Source organism: Heterodontus francisci, chromosome 47 (genome assembly GCF_036365525.1).
Source record: "Heterodontus francisci isolate sHetFra1 chromosome 47, sHetFra1.hap1, whole genome shotgun sequence".
NCBI lineage: Eukaryota > Metazoa > Chordata > Chondrichthyes > Heterodontiformes > Heterodontidae > Heterodontus > Heterodontus francisci.
Genome location: NC_090417.1, coordinates 18118553 through 18133839, shown reverse-complemented (window position 1 = coordinate 18133839; position 15287 = coordinate 18118553). Strand labels below are relative to the sequence as shown.

Genomic DNA, 15287 nt, shown 5'->3' with positions numbered 1-15287 from the left:
CTCTTTCCCTATTCTCTCTCTCTCTCTTTCCCCATTCTCTCTCTCTCTCTTTCCTATTCTCTCTCTCTTTCCCTATTCTCTCTCTCTCTTTCCCTATTCTCTCTCTCTTTCCCCATTCTCTCTCTCTCTCTTTCCCTATTCTCTCTCTCCCCATTCTCTCTCTCTCTCTTTCCCCATTCTCTCTCTCTCTCTTTCCCTATTCTCTCTCTCTTTCCACATTCTCTCTCTCCCTGTCTCCATGCTCTTTGCTTCCAGCCTGCAATGTGTTCCGGCTGCCTGCCGGCGGCGCTGTTGCCAGATGTCCCGTCGCGTGCTTGTAACGTCATCAGAAGGCGGCGGAGCAGGTGAGAGAGGGAGAGGGAGGAGGGGGTGAAGGAGACAAACCCCAGACCCCGCCTGGATCACCCGGTCTCCACAGAGCGACCTCGCTGTGTGACAGCGTTGCCGGCCGCCAGCCTGAGGCAGCCCTGGGAACGCTGCTACCGGCGGGAGTTTGGGGCCGAAGCTGCCGCTGTGCGGGGAGCCCGGGCTCTGAGGCCAACACTTGGCCTTCACTTCACCTCAGTCCAACACTGATCATTATCACAGTGCTGTGAGTGGGATCTTGCTGTGCACACATCTCCCACATCACAGCAGTGAAAGGCCTTTCTCATGTCCGAAGTTAGAGAAAGGCTCTATATAAATGCAAGTCTTTTTTTACACATCGTCTGGTTTACTGAAGCGTCCGTCATTTTCTTATAAAAATTGTTTGTAAGGAGGCCGCATGTTTTAAAGAGGTTGGAGCAAAGAGATCTGGAGGTGTAGATAAACATATCACTGAAAGTCGTGATGGCGGTTGTCAAGGTCATAAAAAGGGAAAGGAAGCAATTCTAGAATTCTTGAGGTGAAACCTGTACAGGGCCTTGGTTGGATTACACTTGCAGCACATCGCACAGTTCTGTTCTTCAAATTATAGAAAGGGTATTGGAGAAGGTGCTAAAGGATCTCCACAGATGATACCAGAACTGAGCGGTTAAATCCATCAGGAAAAATTGAAAGGGCTGGGGCACTTTTCTCGAAAAGAGAATGCTGATGGATGACCTGATAGTGGTCTTTCATATTCTGAAGGAGTTTGATAGGCTAGACTTGGAGAAGATGTTTCCACTTCAGGGTGAGATCAGAACTCGGGGTCATAAATGTAAAATAATCAAGAATAAATCCAATAGGAATTCAGGAGCAGCTTCTTTACTCAGAGTGGTGAGAATATGGAACTCGCTACCACGGAGTAATTGGAAAGGATAGCGTAGATGCATGTAAGGTGAAGCTGGATAAACCGTTGAGGGAGAAAGGAATAGAAGGATCTGCCCATTGGGAGTTCATAAGGAGCATAAAAATGGGTACAGACTGGTTGGGCTGCATGACCTGTTTCTGTGCTGTCGACTCAATGTAATTTTATTTTCTGCCACTCTGCAGATTGTTGGCGATGGTGCAGCTCAGTTCAGTCGTGGCGGCCACTGCTGCCATCCTTGCTGCCATGATCTTCTCCTCTGTGCACAAAGTCGAAGAGGGTCACATTGCCGTTTACTACAGGTGAGGCTTGATCTCCCCCAGGTCACACTGGATACTCGGGTTCCTTTTTGTTTTCCACGTTCAGGCCTCACGGGAGCGCACATATTTACAGTTACGTCAAAATGCCAAACTTGGAAGAGAATTGGAGACTGAGGTGGCAGCTGGAAACTGCAGAGTGATTTGGTCAAAAGCAGAGTATTGGTGGGTGAAATGTAAAGAGAAAGGGAGGAGAAATAGACACTTCTCATTCGATGTCTGGGGCTGAAGTAGGAAAGGAGGGAATTCCAAGAGATGGAAAAGTCTCACTGGACTCAACCTGCACAACCAATGCAGAGCGGCAATCAGAGAAACCATGTGGAATAAATTCTCCTTTATCTTCACTCACTTCCTCCAAATAAAAGATGTCGCTTTGGGAAGCCATATGGGTCCCAGTCATGCCTGCATTTTTGTGGGATAGGTGGAACATTCTTTGTTCCAGTCTTACTCAGGCTCCCTCCCTCACGCGTTTCTCCGGTACTTTAATGGCCATCATAAGAACATAAATAGCAGGAGTAGGCCATTCGGCCCCTTGAGCCTGTTGCACCTTTTAATAAGATCATTGCTAATCTGATTGTGGCCTAAACTCCACTTTCCTGCCTGTGCCTTGTAGATCAAAAATCTGTCGAACTCAGTCTTGAATGACCCAGCCTCCACTGCCCTCTGGGGAAGAGAATTCCAGAGATTAATGATCCTCAGAGAGAAGAAATTCCTGCTCATCTCAGTCTCAAAAATGAGACCCTTTATTTTGAAACTGGCCCCTTGTTCTAGATTCCCCCATGAGGGGAAACATCCTCTCAGCATCTAGCCTGTCAAGCCCCTCAGAATCTTCTCTGTTTCAATCAGATCACCTCTCATTCTTCTAAACTCCAATGAGTGTAGGCCCACCTTGCTCAACTTTCCTCATTAGACAAACCAGGAATCAGCCTAGTGAGCCTTCACTGAACTGCTTCCAATGCAAGTGTATCCCTCCTTAAAACTGTATGCAGTACTGCAGGTGTGATCTCACCAATGTCCTGTACAGCTGCAGCAAGACCTCCTTACTTCTTTGTTTCATCCCTCTTACAATGAAGGCCAACATTCCAGTTTTCTTCCTAATTACTTGCTGTACCTGAATGCTAACTTTTCGCAATCTATGTACAAGGATACCCGTGCTGAGAGAATGTTTCCCTCTGTACTGCAGCATTCTGCAGTCTCTCTCCCTGTAAGTAATATTCTACTTTTCTATTCCTGCCAAAGTGGGAACCTCACATTTTTGTCCACTCATTTAACCTATCTGAATCTCTTTGCAGACACTTTGTCGTCTCCTCACACCTTGCTTTACTACCAATCTTTGGATTATTTGCAAATTTGGCTACAATAGACTTGGTCCGTACTTCCAAGTCATTAATGTGGTTCGTAAATAGTTGCGGTCTCGGCACTGCTGCCTGTGGCACTCCACTGGTTACAGTTTGCCAACCTGAAAATATCCCATTTATCCCGACTCTCTGTTTCATGTTAAGTTAGCTGATCTTCTGTCCACGCCAATATATCACCCCCAACACGACGGGCTATTATCTTGTGTGGTAACCTTTTATGTGGCACCTTGTCGATTGCCTTTTGGAAATCCAAATACACTACATCTGCTGGTTCCCCTTTATCCACCCTGCTGGATCCATCCTCAAAGAACTCGAATAAACAGGTCAAGCACGATTTCCCTTTCATGTTGACTCTGCCTGATTGCATTCCGATTTTCTAAATTCCCTGCTCCTGATTCCTTCATCGTGGATTTTCGCGGGTTCCTCATGACCAATGTTATGCTAACCGGCATATAGTTTCCTGATTTCCATCACCAACACCCGCCCCCCCCCACCCCCCCCACCCCACCATCATTTCTTGAATAGAGGTGTTATATTTGTGGTTTTCCAGTCCGCTGGGACCTTTCCAGAATCGAGAGAATTTTGGAAGACTGTGAACCAATACATCCACAATCTCTGCAGCCACTTCTTTGAAGATGCTAGGATGCAGGCCATCAGGTCCAGGGGCCTTGTCAGCCTTCCGTCCCATTCGTGTTTCTAGTACTTTTTCTCTCGTCTCAGTGATTGCTTCAAGTTCCTCCCTCCCTTTTGCCTCTTGATTTTCTGCTATTCTTGGGATGTTTTTTATGTCTTCCACTGTGAAGACAGGTCCAGAATACTTGTTCAAAGTCTCTGCAATTTCCTTGTTTCCCATTATGAATTATCCAGTCTCATCCTCTGAGGGACCAACACTTACTTTAGCTAAAATAAAAGCAAAATATGACGGATGCTGGAAATCTGAAATAAAAATACAAAGTGCGGGAAATAGCAGTTATGGCAGCATCTGTGGAGAGAGGAACAGAGTGAACGTTTCTGGTCTGTGATCTTCCATCAGCATCTCATCTATCGTTTAGGCACTTTATAACCTTCGGGGCTCAACGCTGAGTTCAGATCATAAACTCTGCTCCCATTTGTTTTGGGGTAGCAGCTGTTGATGGTGATTCCACTTTCCCTATTGACACCTCCACTCGGCCCATCTTTGTTTCTTTACTGGTGTCATTACCATCTCCTTTTGCCTTGCACCATCATCCCTTTTTTTCATTTAAATCTCCTTTTTACCCTATCACAGACCTTCTATTTTGTTCTTCCATCCTGCCCCCGCCACCATCTTTGTACTTCCTTAAAACCTGTTATATCTAAGTATCTCCAGTCCTGATAAAACGTCATCGACCTGAAACATTAATTCTGTTTCTCTCTCCACAGATTCTGCCTGACCTGCTGAATATTTACAGCATTTTCTGTTTTTAAATCAATAGGATATTGAATTATGTATTCAGAACAGCATAACAGTCATAGTAAGTCAGAGGAGGTTGAAAATCCCTTCTTGATCCCGTCAGCGTTCCTGCTGGGACGGTTGGGTTAAAATTGCCTCAATGATCTCGGTGAGGTTACTGCAAGAAGGGAGATCTGTATTGTCGGAATGAGGCTGCTTTCGAGTTTAGAAAAAATATTTCTTGAATATTTTTGAGTGAAGTTTGTCGAATTACTCTGTTGTTCCCCCACTGGTCATTGGGCTCTCTAATTGTTTTCATTCTTCCTTAGGGGTGGTGCATTGTTGAAGGCAACGAGTGGTCCAGGATTCCATCTGATGCTCCCCTTTATCACCACCTTCAAAGCAGTACAGGTGGGTTCTATAGTTATGTTACAGCCAGAACGGTACTGGGCATCAGTACAAACACGTAGCAAGCATCAAAATTCCCACCTCATTGTGCCCTGGTTGAAATCTAATTGGTTTAACTGTGCTTCCTGGGATCAGTTTGGCCCACTTGCCTGCACTTTCCTCATAGCCCTGCAAATGTTTTTCCTTTTCACAGAGCTATCCAATTCCCTTTTCAATGTTCCTGTTGAATCTGCTTCCACTGCCCATTCAGGCAGCACATTCCACATCGTAACGACTCGTTTCTTCAAGAAAATTCTCTTGTCTCGCCTCTAGTTGCTTTCCCACTTACCTTTAATCTGAGCTGTCTGGTTACCGACCCTCCTGTTAGTGGAAACAGCTTCTCCTTATTTACTCCATCAAAATCCTTCAGAATTTTGAGCATCTGTATTCATAGAAACGTAGAAAATAGGAGCAGGAGTAGGCCATTCGGCCCTTCGTGCCTGCTGCGCCATTCATTATGATCATCCAACTCAGTAACCTGTTCTGGCTTTCGCCCCAAACCCTTTGATTCCCTTTAGACCCAAGAGCTATATCTAATTCCTTCTTGAAAACATACAATGTTTTGGCCTCAACTGCTTTCTGTGGTAGTGAATTCCACAGGCTCACCACTCTCTGGGTGAAGAAATTTCTCCTCATCTCAGTCCTGAAAGGTTTACCCCGTATCCTTTGATTATGACCCCTGGTTCTGGACTCCCCCACCATCGGGAACATCCTTCCTGCATCTACCCTGTCAAGTCCTGTTAGAATTTTATAGGTTTCTATGAGATCCCCTCTCACTCTTCTGAACTCCAGTGAATATAATCCTAACTGACTCAATCTCTCCTCTTTCTTCATTCCCGCCATCCCAGGAACCAGTCTGGTAAACCTTCGCTGCACTCCCTCTATAGCAAGAACATCCTTCCTCAGATAAGGAGACCAAAACTGCACACAATATTCCAGGTGTGGCCTCACCAAGGCCCTGTATAATTGCTGCAAGACATCCCTGCTCCTGTACTCGAATCCTCTCGCTATGAAGGCCAACATACCATTTGCCTTTTTTACTGCCTGTTGGACCTGCATGCTGACCTTCAGCGACTGGTGTATGAGAACACCTAGGTCTCGCTGCATATTCCCCTCTCTGTTTATGGCTGTTCAGATAATAATCTGCCTTCCTGTTTTTGCTACCAAAGTGGATAACCTCACATTTATCCACATTATACTGCATCTGCCATGCATTAGCCCAGTCACTCAACTTGTCCAAATCACCCTGAAGCCTCTCTGCATCCTCCTCACAACTCACCCTCCCACCCAGTTTTGTGTCATCTACAAATTTGGAGATATTACATTTAGTTCCCTCATCTAAATCTTTAATATATATTGTGAATAGCTGGGGTCCTAGCACTGATCCCTGCAGTACCCCACTAGTCACTGCCTGCCATTCGGAAAAAGACCCATTTATCCCTACTCTTTGTTTTCTTGTCCGCCAACCAATTTTCTATCCATCGCAATACACTACCCCCAGTCCCATGCGCTTTAATTTTACATGCTGATCTCTTATTCGATCTCACCTTAACCTTCTCTGGTAAAGAGATACACGTAACTGAGTTCCCTCAACCCCTGTACCGTTCTGGGAAATCTCCTCTGCACCCTCTCCAAGGATGGTTGAGCTTGTTTAGTTTGTTTTTGGAATCCAATTTCTCAGCACGCTCTGCAGTTTTAAGCCAGTGTCCAGGGATTGTCTGGACAAAATGTCTTGTGATGTTCCTGCCCTGTGTAACCAGCAACTAGCTGTCTCTCCTTTTTCTAAGGCAATACAAATTTTAATTTAACCCTTTGTCTTTCAGAATACTGTGCAGACAGACGAAGTGAAAAATGTTCCTTGTGGCACAAGGTACGTATTTGTGTTGTGCATTTGACTTGCTATCGCTCCTTCTTGATTCTCTTCGCACTCACAGGAACAATAGAAGGATCAATTTAATTCCATGTGGCCTGGTTCCATCTTTATCATTTACTAAACATGGGCGCCGTCAAGGAATTGCTGCTTCTGTGTAATCGTCCTACATGTGAATAAATCCGATTTATTAGTTTCAACCCGAGTCCGGTGATTTAAGTGTGCTTTTTGCAGGCTCTTGGGGCAGAATGATGAACTTCTTGTGGTTTCCAATGCTCTATTGCATCTTATGCAGTAACTGTAACAGGGTAGTCTGTCTCACTCAGGGTCACGTGTAACGACACGGATTTTGCTTCCCTGGGAGCCTCTGTCTCCTTAAGGGAGCTGTTTTTCTCTGCATTAAAGATGAAATTAACTCCATATGGGTTTTGTGTGCGCTTGTGTTGGTCCGTGTGTGTCCTCTGAGAACTTTTTAAACCTGACCTACCACCCCGTTCAAGTTACACTCCATGTGGAGTCAACTCCTAACAATGTGAGACCACTGGTGAGGAGGCTTTCACTTCCCTTGTCTCCAGAGTCAGATTATGCTCTGATTTATGTCCCTGCTTGAGCACAGCAAAGGTGCCCTCAACGCTCTGACCTTTCACCCTGTTGGTTCTCAGTGATCTCATCTCGTGCAAAGGGGTGGAAGATCATAGCTGCTCAATGACCCGAACCAAAACTCCCCAATAAAGAGGGCTGCCACCAAAACATGTGGGACTCAGGGAAGGTTCTAAATGGTAAGTTGCTAAAATTAGAGCAACATTAATCTTTTGCTTTCCTCTTCTCCCCTGCAAGCGGTGGTGTCATGATCTACTTCGATAGAATAGAAGTGGTGAATTTCCTCATTCCGAGTGCAGGTAAGCAGCTTGCAGCAGCTGTATCAGCACCACATTACCTGTCTCTTTGCCTGCATCAGCCCACCCACTGCTGAAACCCACATCCTGTATCTTTGTTAGCTCCAGACTCCTGCTCTCCAATGCTCTCCTGGCTGGCCTCTCAACTTCCACCTTCTGTAAATTTCAGTTCATCTGTAAATCTGCTGGCTGTATCCAAACTCGCACAAAGTCCTGTTCACGCATCACCAAGTCCTGTTCGCCCATCACCAAGTCCTGTTCGCCCATCACCAAGTCCTGTTCACCCATCACCAAGTCCTGTTCACCCATCACCGAGTCCTGTTCACCCATCACCGAGTCCTGTTCACCCATCACCAAGTCCTGTTCGCCCATCACCAAGTCCTGTTCGCCCATCACCAAGTCCTGTTCACCCATCACCCCTGTGCTCACTGACCGACATTGACTCCCATTCCAGCAGCACTTCGATTTAAAAATTATCATTCTTGTTTTCAAATATCTCCATGGCCTCACTCCTCCTCCTCCAACCCGACAACACTCTCAGATACCTGAGCTGCTCTAATTCTGGCCTCTTGAACATCCCTGATTTCAATTGCAGCACCGTTGGTGGCCTTGCCTTCAGCTGCCTGGGCCCGAAGCTCAGGAGTTCCCTCCCTCAACGCCTCCATCTCTCTACCCCTCTCTCTCTCTCTCTCCTCCTGTTAACACATTCCCTAAGATTTATCTTTGGTCAGCTGTGCTGATATCTTCTTTTGAGGTTCAATGTCACTCTTTGTCTGATAACACTCCTGTGAAGCTTTTTGGGATGTTTTGCTATCTTAAAGGTGCTATATAAGTGTAAAGTGTTGTAAATCTGAGTGATTCCGTGTCATTGTTGGAAAGGACAGTGGCCAGTGCTTGTTCCACATTACTTGCAGGAGCATGTTTCAGCCACCAGACGCTGGCGTCAAGCTGTTTGAAACTGCAGCCAGCTCTGTTCCATTCAACGTACAAGTCATGGTCATTAGACTATCCTTTTTAAAACAAAGTAGGTCCTCGGCATGGAGAATATTTGCTCTCAAACCACCGCTGCACAGTTTTATAAAAAACATATATCCCTCAATCGGCTCCCAGAATAAATTAACTGATAACTTAGAATAAAAAGAGAAAATGCTGGAAATACTTAGGTCAGGCAGCATCTGTGTAAAGGCCTGCTTCGGTCTGGAAAAGAAAAACCCGACCCGAACCCGACACGGCCCAAGTCCTTCCATTTTTCCCTGTGCCTGACCTGACCCAAGCCCGATCTGACCACCAGAATGTTCACTTTCTCCAGTTGACAGCATTTGTTTTACATCCATAGTGTGCTCATTGTACTTACCACTTTTGGATGGATGGAATGGAATGGAAGGAAGTTGCAGCATGAGCGCGATGACGTCACAGAGACGCTAACTCGCTCACTGTGCAGACTCAGAGTCTGTGGAGTCCAAATGCACGTTTCCTTCCTTGACGTCCCAGACTCCCAGCTCTGGCAGGCTTTTCAAATTTTGACGCGTACTTACTGAACTTCCCTTTTCCTCCCAGCAGAGCAAAAGGTAGTACTGTGTGTGTCCGACCCGGACCTGACCTGATCTGAGCCCGAAAGCCGGACCAGGAAGAGTGACCCGACCCAACCTGAACCCGGCATGTCGTTGGGTCCCGTCAGGTTTGAGTCGGGTCGCAGGCCTTTACATCTGTGGAGTAAGAAACACAGTTCATGTTTCAGGTCAATAACTTGTCAGTGTGAACTGGCCACCTTCCCCTACATTACAACACAGACTTCACTTCCAACATAATTCATTGCCCTGGAAGCACCTTGTGGTGTCCTGAGGTTAGCTGCTATGTAAGTGCGAGCTTTTAAGTAAATATGACTCGAGGAAAGGGAGAGATGGTGGCGTTGGGGTATTGTCATGAGCTAGTAATCTAGAGATCCAGGCTAATGCCCTGCTGACACAGATTCAAATCCCACCCCAGCAGCTGGTGGAATTTAATTTCACGATGAATAAATTCAATTCATTAATTTAAAAAAAATCTGGAATTGAAAGCTAGTCTCAGTAATGTGCCATGAAACTATCATCGATTGTCATAAAAATCCATCTGGTTCACTGATGTCGTTTTGGGAAGGAAATCCGCCATCCTTACCTGGTCTGTCCTACGTGTGCCTCCAGACCCACAGCAATGTGGTTGTCTCTTAACTGCCCTCTGAAATGGCCCAGCAAGCCACTCAGTTGTCAAAGGCAATGAGGGATGGGCATCAAAGGCAAGTCTCGCCAGCAATGCTCACATCCCACAAACGAATAAAAAGAATTGACAATTTACAGCACAGAAACAGGCCATTCAGCCCGACGTCCATGCCAGTATTTATGCTCCATACGAGCCTCTTCCCACCACTACTTCATCTCCCCTATCAACATATGGGGTGGCACAGTGGTTAGCACCGCAGCCTCACAGCTCCAGCGACCCGGGTTCAATTCCGGGTACTGTCTGTGTGGAGTTTGCAAGTTCTCCCTGTGTCTGCGTGGGTTTCCTCCGGGTGCTCCAGTTTCCTCCCACAGCCAAAAGACTTGCAGGTTGATAGGTAAATTGGCCATTATAAATTGCCCCTAGTATAGGTAGGTGGTAGGGGAATATAGGGACAGGTAGGAATATGGAATTAGTGTAGGATTAGTATAAATGGGTGGTTGTGCTGTATATCTAAATCTAAATATCCTTCTATTCCTTTCTTACTCATTTGTTTATCCAGCTTCCCCTTAAATACATCTATACTACTCACCTCAACCACCACCTGTGGTAGTGAGTTCCACATTCTCACCACTCTCTGGGTAAAGAGGTTTCTCTTGAATTTCCTTTGTGTTTATTAGTGACTGTCTTATACTGACGACATTTAGTTTTGGTCCCTCCCACGAGTGGATCCATTCTCTCTACGTCTACCCTGTCGAACCTGTTTATAATTTTGAAGACTTCTATCAAGTCACCCCTTCAGCCTTCTCTTTCCTCTTCACTCTTCCTGTTAGTTATAACCTCACAGTTCTGGTATCATCCTTGTGAATCTTTCTTGCATATACTCCAGTGCCTTTAGATCTGTATATATGAAGATGTCTGATGCATTTTGTTGGGGCCTCATCAAAGTGATCTGGTTTGGAATTTAACAGTTGTTTGAAATTGTTGTCTTCAGTGTACGACATCGTGAGGAACTTCACAGCAGACTACGACAAGACACTGATCTTCAACAAGATTCATCATGAGCTGAATCAGTTCTGTAGCGTGCACACCCTGCAGGAGGTCTACATCGAACTGTTTGGTAAGAGTTATCGGCTGGTGTTGGGGGAGGAAGATGTTGGAGGAATGGGGGATGAGAGCCAACACCAGATACAGTCGCTCTTGGTGGTGAGACTGGTTTCTTGTTTTGTCAGATCGGATAGACGAAGACCTGAAGTTGGCACTGCAACAAGATTTAACAGCTATGGCTCCCGGACTGATTATCCATGTGAGTTTCTCTTCACTGATTAATCCTGTGCTGCATGTCTGGCATTGGTACGGCAGTGTATAGAGTGCTGTCGGATGTGATGGGAAACCGGAGACCATGAGTTGTGCGAGGCAGTATAAGCGAAACGGCTTGTTGTATCATGTGTCGAATTGGGAGCTCCAGAATGGATCTGCAGTCTCATTTGCACTTGGTGTTGGTGCCTAAAACCCACAAAGTGTCAGCGTTTTCTCCTCTTCCTTTTGAGAGTAGTGCAGAGCTGATGGTACAACTCCACACTGTACCTCGTACCACTCTCGTAACAGCACCAGCCTTGCCACCGTAAGCCTGTGGTATTTTCCTGACTTTCATTTCCTGTTTCTCCACAGGCAGTCCGTGTGACCAAGCCCAACATTCCAGAAACCATCCGGAGAAACTATGAATTGATGTGAGTTTGGACAACTCCACATGAAGTTAGAAATCTGTTCAGATAGGCCCCTTACTCATTGGTGTGATTTAAAAAATGTATCTGGATTTTATGAAGGCTTCGCTTGGTCTCATTGCCAACAGGTCCCAGATGTCCAACTACCCGATAGTTGAGCCTTAGCTTAGGCTGAGTGTTCACTGGAGCAGACAGGGTCCCGCAACCTTCTGTATTTCTGTAACACCTTTGATGACCTCAGGATGCAACTGACTGTAAAAGTTTCTATAGGTATGTGAAGAGAAAGAGATTGTTGAAGACAAATGTAGGTCCCTTACAGTCAGAAACAGGGGAATTTATTCTGGGGAATAAAGAAATGGTTGACCAACTAAATGCATACTTTGGTTCTGTCTTCACAAAGGAGGACACAAATATCATACCAGAAATGTTGGGGAACACGGGGTTTAGTGAGAGAGAGGAACTGAAAGAAATCAGTATTAGTAGAGAAATGGAGTTGGGGAAATTGATGGGATTGAAGGCTGATAAATCCCCAGGGCCTGATGATTTGCATCCCAGGGTACTTAAGGAAGTGGCCCTAGAAATAGTGGATGCATTGGGATCGGTGCTAGGACCCCAGCTATTGACAATAGACATGAATGATTTAGATGAGGGGACTAAATGTAATATCTCCAAATTTGCAGTTGACACAAAACTGGGTGGGAGGGTGAGTTGTGATGAGGATGCAGAGAGGCTTCAGGGTGATTTGGACAAGTTGAGTGAGTGGGCTAATGCATGGCAGATGCATTATAATGTGGATAAATGTGAGGTTATCCACTTTGGTAGCAAAACAGGAAGGCAGATTATTATCTGAATGGCTATAAACTGAGAGAGGGAAATATGCAGTGAGACCTGGATGTTCTCATACACCAGTCGCTGAAGGTAAGCATGCAGGTGCAGCAGGCGGTAAAAAAGGCAAATGGTATGTTGGCCTTCATAGCGAGAGGCTTCGATTACAGGAGCAGGAATGTCTTGCTGTAATTATACAGGGCCTTGGTGAGGCCACACCTGGAATATTGTGTGCAGTTTTGGTCTCCTTATCTGAGGAAGGATGTTCTTGCTATAGAGGGAGTGCAGCGAAGGTTTACCAAACTGATTCCTGGGATGGCGGAACTGACGTATGAGGAGAGATTGAGTTGGTTAGGATTACATTCGCTGGAGTTCAGAAGAGTGAGGGGGGATCTCATCGAAACCTATAAAATTCTAACAGGACCTGACAGGGTAGTTGCAGGAAGGATGTTCCCAATGATGGGGGAGTCCAGAACCAGAGGTCATAGTCTAAGGATACGGGGTAAACCTTTCGGGACTGAGATGAGGAGAAATTTCTTCACCCAGAGAGTGGTGAGCCTGTGGAATTTGCTACCACAGAAAGCAGTTGAGGCCAAAACATTGTATGTTTTCAAGAAGGAGTTAGATATAGCTCTTGGGGTAAAAGGGATCAAAGGGTTTGGGGCAAAAGCGGTACAAGGCTACTGAGTTGGATGATCAGCCATGATCATAATGAATGGCGGAGCAGGCTCGAAGGGCCGAATGGCCTACTCCTGCTCCTATTTTCTATGTTTCTATGTCTCAAAGCGCTTTACAGCCAATTACTTTGGAAGTGTAGTCACTGTTGTAAAGCAGGAAGTCAAGCCAATTTGTGAGCAGAAAGATCGCAAAATCATCAGTGCACTAAACAGGCAGATAATATGTTCAGTGTTGGTTGAGGGATAAATATTTTCCAGGACACCAGGGAGAATTTCCCCACTGTTTTCTCAGTGGTGCAATGGGATCTTTTATGCCTACTTGAGATGGCGGACAGGGCCTTGGTTTATGTCTTATGTGAAAGACAGCACCTCTGACTGTGCAGCATTCCCTCAGTACCGGACTGGGACTGTCAGCCTAGTTTATGCGCTCGAGCCTCTGGAGTGGGACTTGAACCCTGACCTTCAAAGCTGATTGCTATCCATTGAACCGCAGCTAACATTTCAAAGGGAAGAGAAAAAAGCAGTTGTCAAAATGTATTCCTGCTGGTTGGCAATTGAAGAACAGAGACACGGACTCCCTGATGTACTCCAAACGTTTGGAATGCAGGTTCGGTTCCAAACCTGCCGACTTGTTTGCAGCACTTCCCAACGATGAGAATTTCTTTCTGCTCACACCTGCAATGTTGGAAAGCAGAAATGTTTAATTGAGCCCCAGCCTCAACATCTTTTTTGGTGGGGGTAGAGTTCCAGATTTCCATTACCCTTTGTGTGAAGAAGTGCTTCCCACCCTGAATGACTTGGCTCTAATTTTAAGTTTATGTCCTCTCGTACTTGACTTCCCCACCAGAGAAAATAGTCTCTCCATATCTATCGTCTTGCATCCCTTTATTATTTTCAAAACCTTGATCAGCCTACCTTCAATCTTATGATAATGGTGCATATTACAGTCACACAAAGCAACTTCTGTGATATCTTTGCAGTGTTCCCTGGGGTGTAGGTCCATACTCTGCTGTTTAGACATGATACCCTTTTGGAGTAAATTTATGTTGGTTCAGAGTGCAGCTCCTGATTGTGCCTTCTCCTTGGTTCATCCCACAGGGAGAGTGAAAAGACAAAATTACTGATTGCAGCGCAGAAACAGAAGGTGGTGGAGAAGGAAGCTGAGACTGAGCGGAAGAAAGCACTCATCGGTCAGTGCTCACTTGTAACATTCAGTAAATCTCTTTCAATCTCCCGTTTAAACGCAACCTCTCTCTCGCCTTTTAATTCCAGTGTAAACTCTACATTTCTCAGTGTTGCACTTCATTTTGGATCTGTTCATGGCTGTTGGGAATCTGGTACATGGAAAGGTTAAGGTTAACTTTGCTCCTCTGTGGAGTTTTTGAAGTTTTCAAGCGTATGAAGGAACCCGAATAAACTTATTCACTGTGAAAAGGGTTCAAATATATTTAGCGGGGGGGATGGGGAGGGATGGTATCATGGATGAAAAAAAGTGTCCGTTGGCACCAATGTGTCAGCAACCTGGAGGCTTGGCTGGAGTTACAGCCAACAAAGTCTGTAAACAGCACACGGCAGCAAACAGAGTCTAATTAAACAGTGCACAACAACAGTTTATTTCAACAGTACATGACAGCAAACAGTCTATTTAAACAGTGCACGGCAGTAAACAGTCTATTTAAACAGTGCACGGCAGTAAACAGAGTCCATTTAAACAGCACATGACAGCTAACAGTCTACAGGGTCTATTTAAAAAACAGTCTGTACAACTTCAACTTGTCCTGATAAAAGAGTGATCTTTACAGCAAGTGGAGAATGGTTGCATTCCTGCAGACATGATTGACAGAGCAATTACCCAATCAGCGCTGTTCTGGTCAGGATAGAGCAGTGTCAATATATGCAGCTAAAAGTGGTGGGACAGTGGGATCGCGGGTTACAGTGGGTGGCTGGGTGGGGCCGAGGGTTACTTGGAGTAATTGGGGTCAACGTTTATGGTGGGAGGGTGGGGCCGAGTATGATTGGAGGAGCGTGGCTTTGAGGTTTACGGTGGATAAGGAGTCGAGGGTTATGGTGGGTCCCTGGGGTCCAGGTTTAAGGTGGGAGAGTGGGGTTGAGGGTGATGGTGAGAGGGTGGTGCCAGGGTTCACGGTTGGAGCATGGGGTCAAGGGTTACGATGGGTAGATGGGGTTGATCTGTGAAAAAGGGACAGGTTTGTTGAATCAAAAGGCTGGTGTGTGCAGCCCAACTGAAGAATTAGGCCTGTGTTCAAAACCTGCCACCTCAGTCCAAAGAAAGGACATCGCT

General features: G+C 45.7%; 1 protein-coding gene across 2 annotated transcripts in view; it reads left to right on the top strand.

Annotated features, from left to right (window-relative positions):
• Positions 1 to 300: 300 nt before the first annotated feature.
• Positions 301 to 15287, top strand: part of LOC137357190 (erlin-2-like) — a 28583-nt gene continuing 13596 nt past the window's right edge. Inside the window, exons 1-9 of one of the 2 annotated variants that reach the window (XM_068023330.1) lie at positions 301 to 344; positions 1453 to 1569; positions 4683 to 4764; positions 6624 to 6670; positions 7508 to 7569; positions 10754 to 10879; positions 10992 to 11065; positions 11431 to 11489; positions 14084 to 14175. In XM_068023330.1, the coding sequence (XP_067879431.1) occupies positions 1463 to 1569; positions 4683 to 4764; positions 6624 to 6670; positions 7508 to 7569; positions 10754 to 10879; positions 10992 to 11065; positions 11431 to 11489; positions 14084 to 14175 (649 nt within the window). In that variant the 5' untranslated portion in view covers positions 301 to 344; positions 1453 to 1462. The other variant, XM_068023328.1, reaches the window with a different exon arrangement.